The following is a 14,700-nucleotide window of genomic DNA, read 5'->3' on the forward strand; positions in this document are numbered from 1 at the left end:
ACTCCCCCATTGCGTCTACCTGCATATCTGCGCATGTGCTACCGTACATCACCTTACTTAATCTCCTGATTGGTCTTTCTGTCCGCTCTGCCTCTTCGTTCAGCTGATATGCTAATTTTTCGACTTCGTCCTTAATTTTTGCACAGTTTATATATATATATGCATTTATTTACTAAAGAAATATTGATTATATTATCTCTTAAGATTAATTTTAGTAGAATTATCTAAAAAGAGTGAATCCATAGTTAGTAAGTTTAATTCTGAAAATTGTTTTAAAGTAACTTGAATGTAAATTGTTAAAAATGTTTAACGGGGACTTGAATTAAATCATGAATAACAAAATTTCAATTGTAAAAAGAAGTTAAATTAAAAATTTCAATTGTAAAAAGAAATTAAACTAAAAATTTCAATTGTAAAAAGAGATTAAATTAAAAGCAAGTAATTAAATTAAATACAAGTAATCATTGCCATTGATCGGAAATTAGATGACTTTTCAAGGGGAACAAACCAACTCCCGTTCAATGAACAATAATTAAGAAATAAAATCAAGGTGTTTCGTCCTTTACTCAAGTAATAAGGCGATGCCAAACTGGCAATTTAAGTTAGGCCAAATATTTCCGTGAATTGAAAGGATGAAGATCGCACTAAGTGAATACAACATATATATGTAGATCATATAACATATATATGTAGTACCTGTAAGTGCGACACTTTCATTCTGCTATCCCATGCGAAGGTGGTAAGATGTCTGTCTACACGTGAAGGTGTAGAAAGAATAAGGAACTGTTGTTTTCCAAGCGAAGGTTGTAAATTGACTGTATAATACATCAGCAAGTGGGAGTAGGCACTAATCGGTTTTGTGATTTGACTGGCAAAAGCTATACAGAATTATGTTTGGATCAAACGGCACTTGTGATTAATCTAATCTATACCGTCTTCTGATTATCTTTACTAAATGTTCTGTGGTGTGGAAAACAATGATGGAATTGTTATTTAGCATCTTCAACTCCCCCACTACATATATATATATATATACATATGTATATATATATTTTCAAATCTGATATCTTTTGTTTGCATCACTAAGTACAACATCTTATAACATTCTGTCAAATTTTAAGGTGAACTTGTCTAGCTTTGTGATTTTTTTTTAACAAATGTAATAATTTACACACAATAACATGCCGAATAAATACTAATTCAGAAGTCAAACAACAAAAATCAGCATTATATTTACAAAATTTTCACAGGACTGTTTCGATGGTTTTACCGAACCACCATCCTCAGCTGCAAAACCGCAAATGAACAAGATAGGAAATAATGTTTCGATAAGATAAGAAAGCCTGGACAAGAATAAGCAAGTAGCGCCATTTGTTGATGAAACCAGAACTAAAACATAATTTCTTTAAAGGCCGAAGGCAAATTTGAATTGGAATTAGGATCGTTAACTAGAACAGAAAGATTTTTATAAATGTGAAATGCCTCTAGAAAATCCAGTTCTCCAATGGAAGATGTTTCTTGAATAATTTTGGCAGCAGAAAAATTGAAAGTGTGGTTTTCGGACCAACAATGTTGAGCAACAGAAGACTTCTGTGTTTCCTTTTTTCTAACATATGCCTCATGTTTCTTGACGCGAAATTTTAAGCCTCTCTTAGTCTCTTAAGAGATTATAAAAATTCTGTTGTCATTCCCTTCTTTCCATCAATTAGCTATAAATTTGCACATATTTTGCAGAAATTGAACTTTCGGGTTGTTTATTCTCCCATCAATAAAATTCTGAGTTCCATACTCAAGGCTCCCATTCCGGATATTAATTCCTGGGGTATTTATAGGATTCCTTGCCAGTGTGGTTTAATTTACATTGGCCAAACTAAGAGAGCCTTAAAATTTTGCATCAAGGAACATGAGGCATATGTTAGAAAAAAGGAAACACAGAAGTCTTCTGTTGCTCAACATTGTTGGTCTGAAAACCACACTTGCAATTTTTCTGCTGCCAAAATTATTAAAAGAACATCTTCCATTGGAGAACTGGATTTTCTAGAGGCATTTCACATTCATAAAAATCTTTCTGTTCTAGTTAACGATCCTAATTCCAATCCAAATTAGCCTTCGGCCTTTAAAGAAATTATGTTTTAGTTCTGGTTTCACCAACAGATGGTGCCACTTGCTTATTCTTGTCCAGACTTTCTTATCTTATCTAAACATTATTTCCTATTTTGTTCATTTGCGGTTTTGCAGCTGAGAATGGTGGTTCGGTAAAACCATCGAAACTAGTCCTGTGAAAATTTTGCAAATATAACGCTGATTTTTGTTGTTTGACTTCTGAAATGTAATAATGTTATACTATCAAGTAATGACAGTATATCGAAATTAATTTTTATAAAAAAATAGTATTAAAATAAAACAATATATATTTCCCTGTCATATTTTAAATATTTTTACCTTTAATTTTTGCAACCTTTGAATATCTTAATTCTGAAATTTAATGAATGGTAATGAATTTAAACGTGGTAATGAATGTCATGAAGCAGGGTTTCTGAATTACAGTTTAGCAAAAAAGTGTCATAATTATTTAAAAACTAATTTTATTTTTCTAATTTAAAATTTTTTAATAAAGTTAAAACATAATATTTTGAAGCAATTATTACTTATTTCAAAATATTCAGCTGTGTATCAATTTTCTCTGTAACATTCATTTTACACTTTTGTTCAAATTTTTTCAAAAATCTTCTGATTTTTACTCTTAGAAAATTAGTAGATGATATGTGAATAAATATATATCCTTACCAAACTTAGCTGGTGGATGACTTTTTTGCAGTATCTGTGTATTCATAGCTATGGCTCGGGAGAGGGAGTATAGTGATGGGGAGCGAGTATACCACCAAATGGCAGCTTATGTGCCATTTCAGAATAGACAATAGCTTTGTCAGGAGAACATCGTGCTTTAGTTGTAAAGCAATTTATTCATAATGATGAGTTGCCAATAACAAAAACAGCTTGCCTTTTACATCCATTTTGTACACAGTTGCTATTCCCCCCCTCCAAAAAAAAAAAAAAATTCACCGTTGTGTATCCAACTTTAAAATCTGTGAAGGAGGCAGTGCAACAGGAAATTTGCTGCCATTAAACTCAAAATGACTTTTAAACAACTATCAAGATGGGGTCAATCAGTGCGTAGACAAAGGAAGCCACCACTTGTGTGATGTTTTGTTTTAATTGGAATTAATTGTTTGCAGATTTCTCGAACATTCTGAATTTGTATAGTGAGTGCAATAAAATTTTTTCCTTGCTTGTTTGACTTACCAGTGGCTTATTGGCTAATGTCATATAACACCTGTAGTTTACTCCGAGTCTGGTTGTTGATTACAGCATGGGTCTGTTTTATGCAGTTGCTGTAATTTTCCTGATATGTTATGGAAATACAGTTCAGTTTTCCTTAGGAAGTCCTTAGTGTAATCTGACACTGTTAAATAATCCAATCCTACGCTGCATTTTTCTATCATTGCATTTTCAGTTTGTAATTAAGCAACTTTAACAACATTTTTTACCATTACAGGGGTTATTTTATGAAGTGTATGAAATATTAATTGCATTTTTTCAGAAATAGTGTATGCTATCTGCATTTTTCAAATTTCTTGTCAGTTTATTAAGAAATCTATTTTAAGTTAAATCACAATAACCTTTTTCTATATTTTTGTAATGTGTCAGGTTATTTAAATTTATTGTTGGTTTAAATTTATGGTAAGTTTGGTTAAATTGGTTAAGGTTGGGTTAAATTTATTGTAAGTTTTGTATGTATAAAATGTTTAAATAAAGTATGCAGATTTTTCATTTTAACATTTGTTTCCTATGTATTAAACATTGAATTAAAAAGTGCATATAAACCACTTTTTTATTATATATTCGTTTTGAAATACTTTATTCATTGCTTACGTTTAGCATAACTTTTATTTATTATTTAATTTTTTATTTTCTACTTATATAGAGTAAATAATCACTATCATTTCTGCTTTTCTATTTTAGAGAGATTGTATTGGCTTCATACTGGAACTATGATTTATACAGCCCTTTTAGAGAGGATATTTTACAAAGTGGAAATATGTTAAAGCTCTCAGACAGTGATTTATCACCAGAAGTTGTAAATGTTTGTGGAGTACTTTTAAACAGATGTACTGATAATGAAGTAATGAATATTTTTTCATTACATTATTATAATAATTATTATAGTTATTACTACAATAATGAATGATATTACATTATTGTAGTTATTACTATATGAATAGGAAAATAATTTGAACAAAGTCACCATAAATTCAGTAGTTTTATCTGTTGTCTTTTATCAGTTTATCTTTTATTGTGTTCTGCAAAATCTTTTTTTCCTTTGATATAAAAATTATTCACATAATAATTATGTGAGTAAAGAATGCTATCACTTGGAATGTTAGATATTGAGACTAAAGATGTATACATTCAGTTTTGATCTGCATAGGATCTGGCAAAATTTTTTCTTCCTCAATACTTTATTTTGATTTTATTATATATTTTAAAATGAAAGCATGAATATATATTGAACGGTGTCATATAGTACTTCCAATTGTGATTCAAAATATGTATTTCTAAATGAGTATTACTCATTCCACTTGGGAAAACAAATTATTCTTCATCTGTACTAATTAATATTGATGTGTTTTTGATAAATTTTTTATGCCCAGTAACATTAAAAAGTGTGAACTAACAAGCATATTTTTTTTTTAAGGCTGAGATCATGCATATTTAAAAATCTGTATGGTATTTCTTCTGTCTCTGGTCTGTCGTATTTTTGTTTAATCCATTGAAGGGCACTAGTTATGTTAAAAACCTTAAATGATGAATTAACTCCTGTATAAATTAGAAATACTGTACGTGTTTAATAAATTATAAAATGCTTCAGTCAGTGCTAACTGGTGATTGAAATTAATAAACTTAAATGAGTTAGTGTTTTAATTTCACTTTATCAAAATTGTCATTTGTAAAGTATTTTTTGCAGGTTTTCCCATTTAAAAAGTATTTTATAGATGTCATCATCGAAAATATACTTCAGTTGTACAGGGAAAGACTATTTATTTATCACAGTTTTCCTGTTTGATTTTCACCTCATTAATGGCAGAATTGCTGATTTCTGAATTCTAAATTCAAGTTTTTCAGAAATATTTTTAAAACCTCAAATGAAAGATATTTTTAACACAAAAATGTTTCCATATAAAGTATGATATGAATTAGTTTTATAGTGTAAATTTTGAATGTAACAACTTACATTATGAATTATTTGCATTTCTTAAATTGTTTCTTATAGCACCTTATATGGTGAATTAAAAATTTTTAAAGTATTTTTTTTTAAGGTGTTGGGAGTTGAGAGACTGGTTTGTGTTCCTAGTGTGTTGAAGTCTCTGCATTCTCTTGCTTTGGCTGTTTCATCAGGTGAACCTATTTTATTACAAGGGCCTGTTGGATGCGGAAAGACTTCTTTAGTAGAATATTTGGCTAGCTTAACTGGAAGGAAGCCATTTGAAGATCTTTTAAAGATACAGCTGGGGGATCACATGGATAGCAAGGTTAGAATAATCATCTTCTTTATTATGATGCATAAATCTCTACTGCAAAAAAAGGGCTAATTGATTGAGGCCTAATTTTTAAAAGCTGGCCATCTTAATATTATTAAACTATAACTTCTAAAAGTTTTTTCTAGGTTATATTATAAAAAATAAAAGTACATTTTCTAAAATTAAGATTGTTTTCAACTTTAATTTAAATGCTAAACAAATTAGTGATGTTATAACAATATCTTTATTAGTGGTTTGATGGGGGAAAAAACTTAAAATATAATTAAAGGTACTTTTTAATTATCCACACTCCCATTGAAAAGCCATGGAAAAGTATTCATTCACCATGTTGCTGAAAATTTCTTATATGGCATTGCATGATGTGGCAATCCATTTTTGCATATAACATTCCCCAGATGACTTTACACTTAATATAGAATACATCGTGGATATATTTGCCAGTGTGACTGAATTGCCAGTGTACTGATCCCTCGTATGGGAATTTTAACATTTTAACAAAGCAGCGGACCACGTACTGCAGTTTTGCCATATTCAGTGAAATGTTGGATGCAGCTTTATGCATGAATAGAATATAATGTGGTTTGTTTAAAAAGCATTTTGTGCCTCCTTTTTTTTTTCCTTAGTTGCTTGGGGATTTTGTTGCCAAGATTGTGCGTGATGAAAAATTTGTGTAGTTTTATTTTTTTTAACAGTTTGTTACGTCTTGTACGAAGAAAGAAGAATGTAAAAAAATAGACAGCAATAGATGCAGCTTTGAAATAATGCAGTGATTACCAAACAAATGCTTCTGTGTAAAGTCACTGTCAAGTTCATAACCTTTCAGTAGAGTTGTGAATAATCTGAAAGTACTGAATAAAATTCAGTTTTAGGCACATTACGTATCAAAAAATTTTAATACTAACAACAGAAAAATAGTTCATTATTATTTAAAAATTCATTAATATTCAAGGACATCTCATGTTTATATAACTAAAAGTTTATTTATTTACTTAAATTTAAAGCTTTAAAAAAAGTGAAATGTGTAGTTTAGAGAGAAAAAGGTTAAAGTGATGTTACTTATGAATTTCTTTTTAGATGTGCTTTTTTATACAGAATTATATTTGCATATTATGTTTTAATATTTTGAATATTGATACTATCAATGAAATTAATATAAATGCCTTTTAAAGGAAATGCACTGCGGAACTCGTGATCATGAATTCCTCACTTCACAAACATTTTTATTCACAAACAAATTATTTAAACTAAAAATGCCTCAGATAATGATTAGAGTTAAAAACACTTAAATCAGCAACATATGATTTTCAATGGTGTTTTGAAGTAACCTATGCCACATAGTTAATACTTGGGGACTTCTGGAAACATCACTTTAATATCTTCCACTTCTTTAATTTTCCTTACCAAAGCCTGCCAGAAAGTGATTTACAGAACCTTTTATTTAGCCTGGAGCAATTTATGGCACAGAATCGGTCCCAGGCAGAGACTTTGAGTGCAGTGAGACTTAAGACTTTTTTCTTAGTGATATTGAGTTTGGAGGCAAAACAACGGGCTAGGAAGTTACACTGAATGCATGACCCGTAAAATGAGCTCAACAAAAAAGAACTACCTCAGCTACAGAAGCAGCAACAAAAGGAACTTAAATTTAAACAAAATTTTGTTTAAATTTAAGGAATTTAAATTTAAACTTAATTTTAGATGAAATGTCTTCGGGAGAAGAGGAATAAACAAAAAATGATCCTTATTCTCAGATCTGTGGAATTTCTGAGAAATGAGATTAGATGTAATGTTTTCACATAATATCAGCCTACTAAAGTACTAGCAAACTGCAACAAGCAAATATTTTCAAAGATTTTTCACTTCAGAAGCATTTTAAAACGTAACCAAGAAGAATTTTTAACCAAAAAGAAGAACAAATTTTTAGTGAAATGGAGATTCAGAGACAGTCAGTTTCAAGCAGAGTCAAATGGTACGTAAGAGACAGAGAAAAAGTAGAATATGATTACTCCAAATGTTTTTATAGAAGGGAACTTCACATCTTCCTCATCATTTTTCACTCATGCCTTCCACTATCTGTATATCTGTAGTAAAATATTAGGTTTTCATTTATTTTATCAGTTCAATATTTTTTTTTTTGTTTTAAATTTGCTGCTTTGAACTGTATGAACTTATGCAACAATTACTACTGTAAGATTTAAATAATCAATCCTGTGTGGTTCAGAAACAAATTAACCCATTTGACATTAATTCCTGTTGTGAAAATTGTTGGTACTTATTATTATCACAATCACATTAGTAGAAATTATTAAAGCTTCAGAATATACCAAATTCTGGTAACCATGTACATATGAATTATTCAGGAAACCATGCACATGATAAATATTCAGTTTCTCATGTCACCCTTTTTTTTATAGGTTCTTTTCATTATATACCAAGATTTAGTGGCTTTTATATATATTAAAAAAATTTTAATTATTTTTTGTCTTAAACTCAATTTCAAAATTTGTGCTTGTAGGATTTTTCTATAATAGAAGAGAGAGAGGTGAAATTTTTGCAAGAAAACATTATTTTGTCAAAAAATTGCTAAAAGAACAATGCTTTGAATTCTTTCTCAAAGTGATTGCTATGAAATTTGGACCACCACAAAAGCAAAAACTCATTTGTAACTAGGTTTACTGATTGTCTTTTGAAATGAATATATAGTTGACATGTAGGATATGTATGTATACGCATGTATGCATGTAATGTATAATTTCTTACAATAAAAGTAATTGTTCCTTTTCTTCCTTAAAATTCATCAAACTGTGCGAAGATGATTATGAATACCAAATTGCAATTGCGAGTACCAAATTGTTTTGTTTTATGAACATTTCAATTCAAGAAATGAATTAAGTTCATGAATCGAGGTTTCACTGTATTGGTGAATAAATTTTTTACTCATTGTTATTGAGCATAGTTTATGATTTTTAGTTTGTTTGATACAAATTTAAAACCAATTCTAAGGATATCAAATAAATTTTTTTTTCATCAAGGTAATTAATTATTCTTGTAGTATATGATAAACCATGTTTTTAAAATGTAAGAGTAGGTAATTTATGATAACTTGAAAAACGTGTTTTTCTCAAGTTAAGTGAAGTGCTAATTATATAAATATGTTATGTACACAGTATAGAAGATTCTGGTACTTTTTTTTTTTTTTTTTTTTCTCTTCATATGAAAAACAGTATGTATTATTACCATAAAAATATACTATTTTTTAGACAGTAAAGTTTCGTTTTTTTATTACGTTTGATATTTTTATTTTTAGCTTGCTTCAGGTAACATTCCTTTTTCTCATTTAGACTTTATTAGGAACGTACTGTTGCACCGATGTTCCTGGTGAATTTATTTGGAAATCTGGTGTATTGGTCCAAGCTATGATAGAAGGACATTGGCTTCTTTTGGAGGATATTGATTGTGCTCCAATGGATGTCGTGTCATTGCTTGTTCCTGTCCTGCAATCTAGGACAATAGTATTACCGGGCCATGCCCATCCTATCAAAGCTGCCTCAGGCTTTCAATTGTTTGCAACACAAAGGTAAAACCTATTTATTCTGTGAAATTCTAAAATAGTAAAATATTAAAAGCAGTGATAAATTAAAAGTATTAATTAAAAGGGAAAAAATTGTAATGCTCATTTCTTAGCTTCCAAATAATTTAATACATCTGCTTAAGGAATGATTTATTTGTTTTGATAGTCTGATAATTAATTTGTTTTAGTGATATAATTTAATAGTGCAATAAGTAAAAACATATTGCAATTTCTGCTTCAAAATCTGTTGGAGAATTTCTGTCATAATTCAGTGTAACATGTTGTGGCTTATACTTTTTTGCTTTATGTTAAATTTTTTAGGCTACTAAGTGGATTTGGTGGTTCCTATTTAGAATTTAGAAACAATGCAGAAATAATTAACAAACAGTGGAGGAAAATTATGATTGATCCTTTTCCCAAACAAGAACTTGAGAAGGTAAAGTATTTATGTAACTGTTATCTATAAAATAGTAATATATGTTTAATACTGTAATAATATGTTTTTTAATTCCTCTGATCTTAGCTTTTTCAAAATTTTGCTTTAGTAAATGCGAGCGCATATTGTGCAAATAATAGGAAATGTTTTCTTAGCAGTTGGTGTTAAGTATTACCCATTCAGCTTGGCGAAACAACATGATTATATTCATTTATGCAATTACGTGCTAAATTTTATTAAGAAAAATTTTCTGTTTTTATTTCAGTTGCCAAATGATTTATTTTCTGAATATCCAAACTGATATGAATTTTTATTAAATGATTTCTTTTTGTTTTAAAAGTAATGAAAACTGCATACTTAAATTTGATCAGATAATTATATCTTCATTTGTGTGTCATTTATGATTTCTACCAATTTCCATATAGTGTGTAAAATGTGCACATTTTTTGTTTTGTTTTATAAGTATTCTTATCAGTGCTAGTTTGTTTAGTTTTCAGAATTTCATCATTTAACATTATTTTGGATTAGGTTCTACAACAACTTTTTTTTTCATTTGTCTATGGTTATTCATTGATTTATTATTACAGACCTTTTAATGATCATCTGATTATTTTGATTTTTCTTGATTTTATTCCAGATATTAAAACAGTTGAATTGAGATTAAATTTTTAGACAAATGGACTTTAAATGATAAATTATGAAACATATAGGCTATCAGTATTAAGCACCAGTCTATAATTCAATTTTTATTTATTTATTTTTTAAATAAAAAGCATAAAAGTATTTAATGTAAAGCATAGAAAGTTTCCTTCTCAGCATACAATTTTACTGAGGCATCTTCTCAACTTGATATTTGTGTAAATTCTCTGTGTACTTTTGTTTGTGCAACTTTTAAGCTCATTATTACATGTCATATTTTTGATAAAAAAAGTTCTATTAAAAATGTAATGTAACTGCATTTTTCAGGTGATAGCAATTAAATGGCCAATTCTTGAACCTATAATTGATCGCATATTGGAAGTTTACTCAATATTTTCTTCGGATGGAACAAATGATCATGGAGCGAATGATGAGGCATTCAATACATATAGTCGACATGGCCGCCTTATTTCAACTAGGTATGTCTTGTATTTGATTTTTTGAAATTCTGTTTGCAGCAAAGTATTTAGATATTATATTTACTTAATCCTTTTCGGATGGTAGCTCAATCTTCAAATCTCACCATAAGACGGAGCACTGAGCTTCCATGATGCCTAATTTTGCAAAAATATTCAACAGAAGCACATTTTTCAGGGTTCGTACGGTCGTTAAAAGTCCTTAGATTTTTTGGAATCAATTTTTGGTCCTTAAAAGTCCTTAATTTTGGCCACAATCAGCAGAAGGTCTTTAATTTTAATCATCTGAAATTTCTGTCTCTTTTTTCAATTGCCATTTTGAGTGTGAATTAGCATTTTGGGGGAATATTTTCGGCGATTCACTGGCATATATGGTTATGTTTTGAATGGGTTTATGGGTTATAATTTGTTTCTATTTCTAATATAATTGATGGGATACTCGAGTTTCTAAGCATGAAGTGAGATATAAGCATTTCGAAATTTATTTTTTCTAATAAAGAGTTCTTAAACAACTTTTCGCCTTTGGAGATGTGAATTCTTTTATTAAACGGTTCTAAATTTGGTGACTTATCAGCATTTTGGCGATTTTAAGATCAGTTTCTATAAAAAATTTTTAATTCCGAGGTCTGAGAATTTTTGGACGATTTTTTTTTAAACATCCTAACATTGATAAATTTCATTAAAATAATGGTAATATATTGAAATTATATTTAAAAAAATAATATTAAAATAAAGCATTTTAAATTTTCACTGTCATATTATAAAATTTCATTTTGGCAACTTATACAATATTTTGACTCTGAAAAATAAAGAAGGTATAATGCTATAAAGCACAATTTACGAAATGGCTCTTAGCAAAAGCAAAATTAGCTATGTAATTAGTTAAAAATATCTTCTTTTTAATTTGTTCATAGTAAAAGTTTTTCCCATGTAATTGTCTCGGAATATTCAAAATTCTCAGAATATGTATAAGTTTTCTCTATAAAATAAATTTTACCCTTTTTCCCTCCTTTTTTTTCCCAAACTATTTCTGGCTTTTTGCAGTTACTGAATTGGTAGGGGTAATTTTTCTTTAGTATTTTAGCCATTGCAGCTTGGAAAGTTTAGAAGGATTTGAAGGCAAGATTTGTAGACACGCGATTCTAGAAGATTCAAGGAATATGTGACAAAATTAAAAATGTCTCCATGGTATCAACACGTAATGGATGTATTTTACTGAAAGTTTGCGATGAATTTCTTACTTTTTGAAGAACGTCTGGAAGAACAATGAAAACATAATATTTGAATGTTTTACTCCTGATACTAGAATCATTTTCTGAACATGTTTACCTTCCCTTTATTTTCTCTACTTTTCACTAGACACAAGCATAGAAAGTATCAAAAATGCTTCTAATCTTGTCACATGGGCAAGCATTATAGAAAGGGATTTTTTTATTAATAAAGAAATTGAAAATTTGCAATTTAAAAGATTCATCTAATATGTTTTAATGCATCATACACAGAGCTGGCACTAGGCATTTTCCCACCTGATGCAATCTCTGTGGAGCCTAAATTCTGCTTCCAATGCCTGCTCTAAATTCTAAAAGTTTTGCCATTTCCAGATTTTGTTGTTCGGTGTGTCACTAAATTCTAAAAATTCTGCCACAGTAGCTCTGTAACTGGCCTTTACCATATGTATTTCTTCTGAATGTTTATATTACTAAAGAAATAAAATTAGCCATTTTCTATGCATTTCATGTTTTTTAGAATAATGGAAATCTTTAATTAAATCCAAAAATTCTAAGATGAAAAGGAAACGTGTTGAAGAAAGAAAATAATAAAGACAAAGAAAATTATTCTTCCAAGAAAATGTGCAGTTATTATTATGAAAATTACACAATTCTTTATGATATTAGCCTTTACTATAATTTCCCATTTCTATTTCCTCATATGATAGAGTTACTGAGCCAGATTAAATTTAAATTAAATTGTATAATCTTTGACCACTAGTTCCACAGTTTTAGTTCGAATTTGGCTGTTCTTGTTTAATTACGTCACTGCGAGCTGTAAATGATTTTGTTAGCATTAGAACCTGCCTTTGTATTCTAAGTTCTTTTTATATAAGAGGCTTATTTAAACCTTTGTCTGATGTTTTAGTTATTTTCAGACATAGCGATAGTTTGCTTCACATCAGTTGGGTTTTCAACTTTTTAACTTTTACCAGATCAAGTAAACCCTCATAGGTACATTGTGGAGAGGTTGACAAGTTAGGAGATAAAGCAGTTAGGTTGATGCAGAAACTAGCGAGAGCATTGGTTTGCATTTTGAGACAAATCTCTAATTGTTAGAAAAGATGCTTAAAGAGAAGGAAATCGATATAAACTAACCAAAATGTTTGGGAAGGCTTCAAATTAAAATGCCGGATAAATATTTTGTTGAGTGTTGTTGTTACAAAACGTAAATGTTTTGTAGCTTTTAATGTGTAATTATCCTAATATCGTTTTAGAATCAGTGTTATAAATTACATGTATTTTAAACTGTGAAATTTGATTAGATTTTAATAGGGCTTTTTTAACAAATATTGTTAAAAAATAAAATTTAATTATGCCCATTTAAATTCATAATGACTAAGGTTATCTAATTACCTAATTTAATTATTTATAACTAACTGCTTACCCTTAAAAATTATCTCTACGTATTAAATCTCTACGTATTGCCTTTCATTAATACTCACTGAGGTCACAAGATAAAACACAAAAACGTAAAAATTGAAGTAAAACTTATTCTTTGAATTTAGTGAGACTTAAAATAATACAAAATTACTTATCATCTCCGGTTCTTTAATGGCTTATTGGAATCTTAAAGTATATTAACTGGGTTACAACCCCTGAAACTCTACACGAAGCTACGACAGGAACTGCATCAAACAGAGCCCGACTAACTTTCAACAGTTGCGAACCTACATCAGGACACCTGCCTACATCAGGCCTTTCAGGTTTGTTCTAATGAGCAGGTCTCTCTCTAGACAAGCAGCAGCAGTAACAACATTCAGTCTTTTGTTCTGAATCATGCTGATTATGATCTTACTTCTCATTTTAACCTATGCCATTTGACATAAAATCTACCTGCTATTTACTCAACCTCTAGACTGACCAAGTATGTGACAAAATGAGACATTTAAAAAAATCAACATAAAGCTAACTGTGGGTAAAACGTAAATGTCACTTATCTTCTTTCAAATATGTCAATCTGTTGTAAGTGTAAAATATTTAATGCTATTTGATAAATTGCATAAAGCTTATTTTATTCTCAAATTTTTTAATAATTATGTTAATTAATTCATGTTTAGTAATAATGCAGACTACTTAGAGATCTGTTTTATTTTTAGGATGGTATCACAAAAGTGAAATTCAGGCATAGATAATATTTTTAATTGAATTTATTCAGTACCTATTTGCTCATAGGTCCTTAATTTTTTCATTAATGATCCTTAAAAGTACTTAATTTTCGTGTGCAGAAATGTGTACGAACCCTGATTTTTATGTCAAACAACTCAGTTTTTTTCAAATATTACAGAAAGGGGATTTATCTTTATGCTTGGTGAATTATGGAATTAAATACAACTTTTGCAGCTATAATGCTATATATATAGATGATGTAAGAGGAATTTTAAAACAGATGTTCAGTACTTGTTAAACTACAATTGAATTATTTAGTATAAAGCAAAAAACCAACGTAGGCACATCCACACATTTATGGAATTTAAATTAAATTAAAATTCTACAATCAAAGTAAAAATTTGTTTTCTGTGTGATATATTCTGAAGCTTGGGTTAATGGAGAGTCCTACATTACAATCTTTGCTTTCAAAGTAAGATGTTTTTCCTGAAGCTCGCTTCCTCTGTGCAGTTTGAAAGCAAATAATACATCTTCTTCTAATTTTTTGTTTCTTCTCATTGAGAATTGGAGATGGAAAATACCTTCCCCAAAGGCAAAATGACAT

The 14,700-nt window shown here is 29.2% G+C and overlaps 1 protein-coding gene across 1 annotated transcript in view; it reads left to right on the plus strand.

Moving 5' to 3' along the window:
• Positions 1-14,700, plus strand: part of LOC118195958 (midasin) — a 589,327-nt gene that overhangs the window by 34,257 nt on the left and 540,370 nt on the right. The window contains exons 6-10 of the mRNA XM_085823548.1: positions 4,024-4,183; positions 5,379-5,591; positions 8,939-9,174; positions 9,490-9,604; positions 10,571-10,722. Of these exons, the coding sequence (XP_085679674.1) occupies positions 4,024-4,183; positions 5,379-5,591; positions 8,939-9,174; positions 9,490-9,604; positions 10,571-10,722 (876 nt within the window). The remainder of the gene's footprint in view (positions 1-4,023; positions 4,184-5,378; positions 5,592-8,938; positions 9,175-9,489; positions 9,605-10,570; positions 10,723-14,700) is intronic.

Source organism: Stegodyphus dumicola, chromosome 9 (assembly GCF_044657685.1).
Source record: "Stegodyphus dumicola isolate Sdum_Otavi_A_Nest chromosome 9, ASM4465768v1".
In the NCBI taxonomy this organism is placed as follows: domain Eukaryota; kingdom Metazoa; phylum Arthropoda; class Arachnida; order Araneae; family Eresidae; genus Stegodyphus; species Stegodyphus dumicola.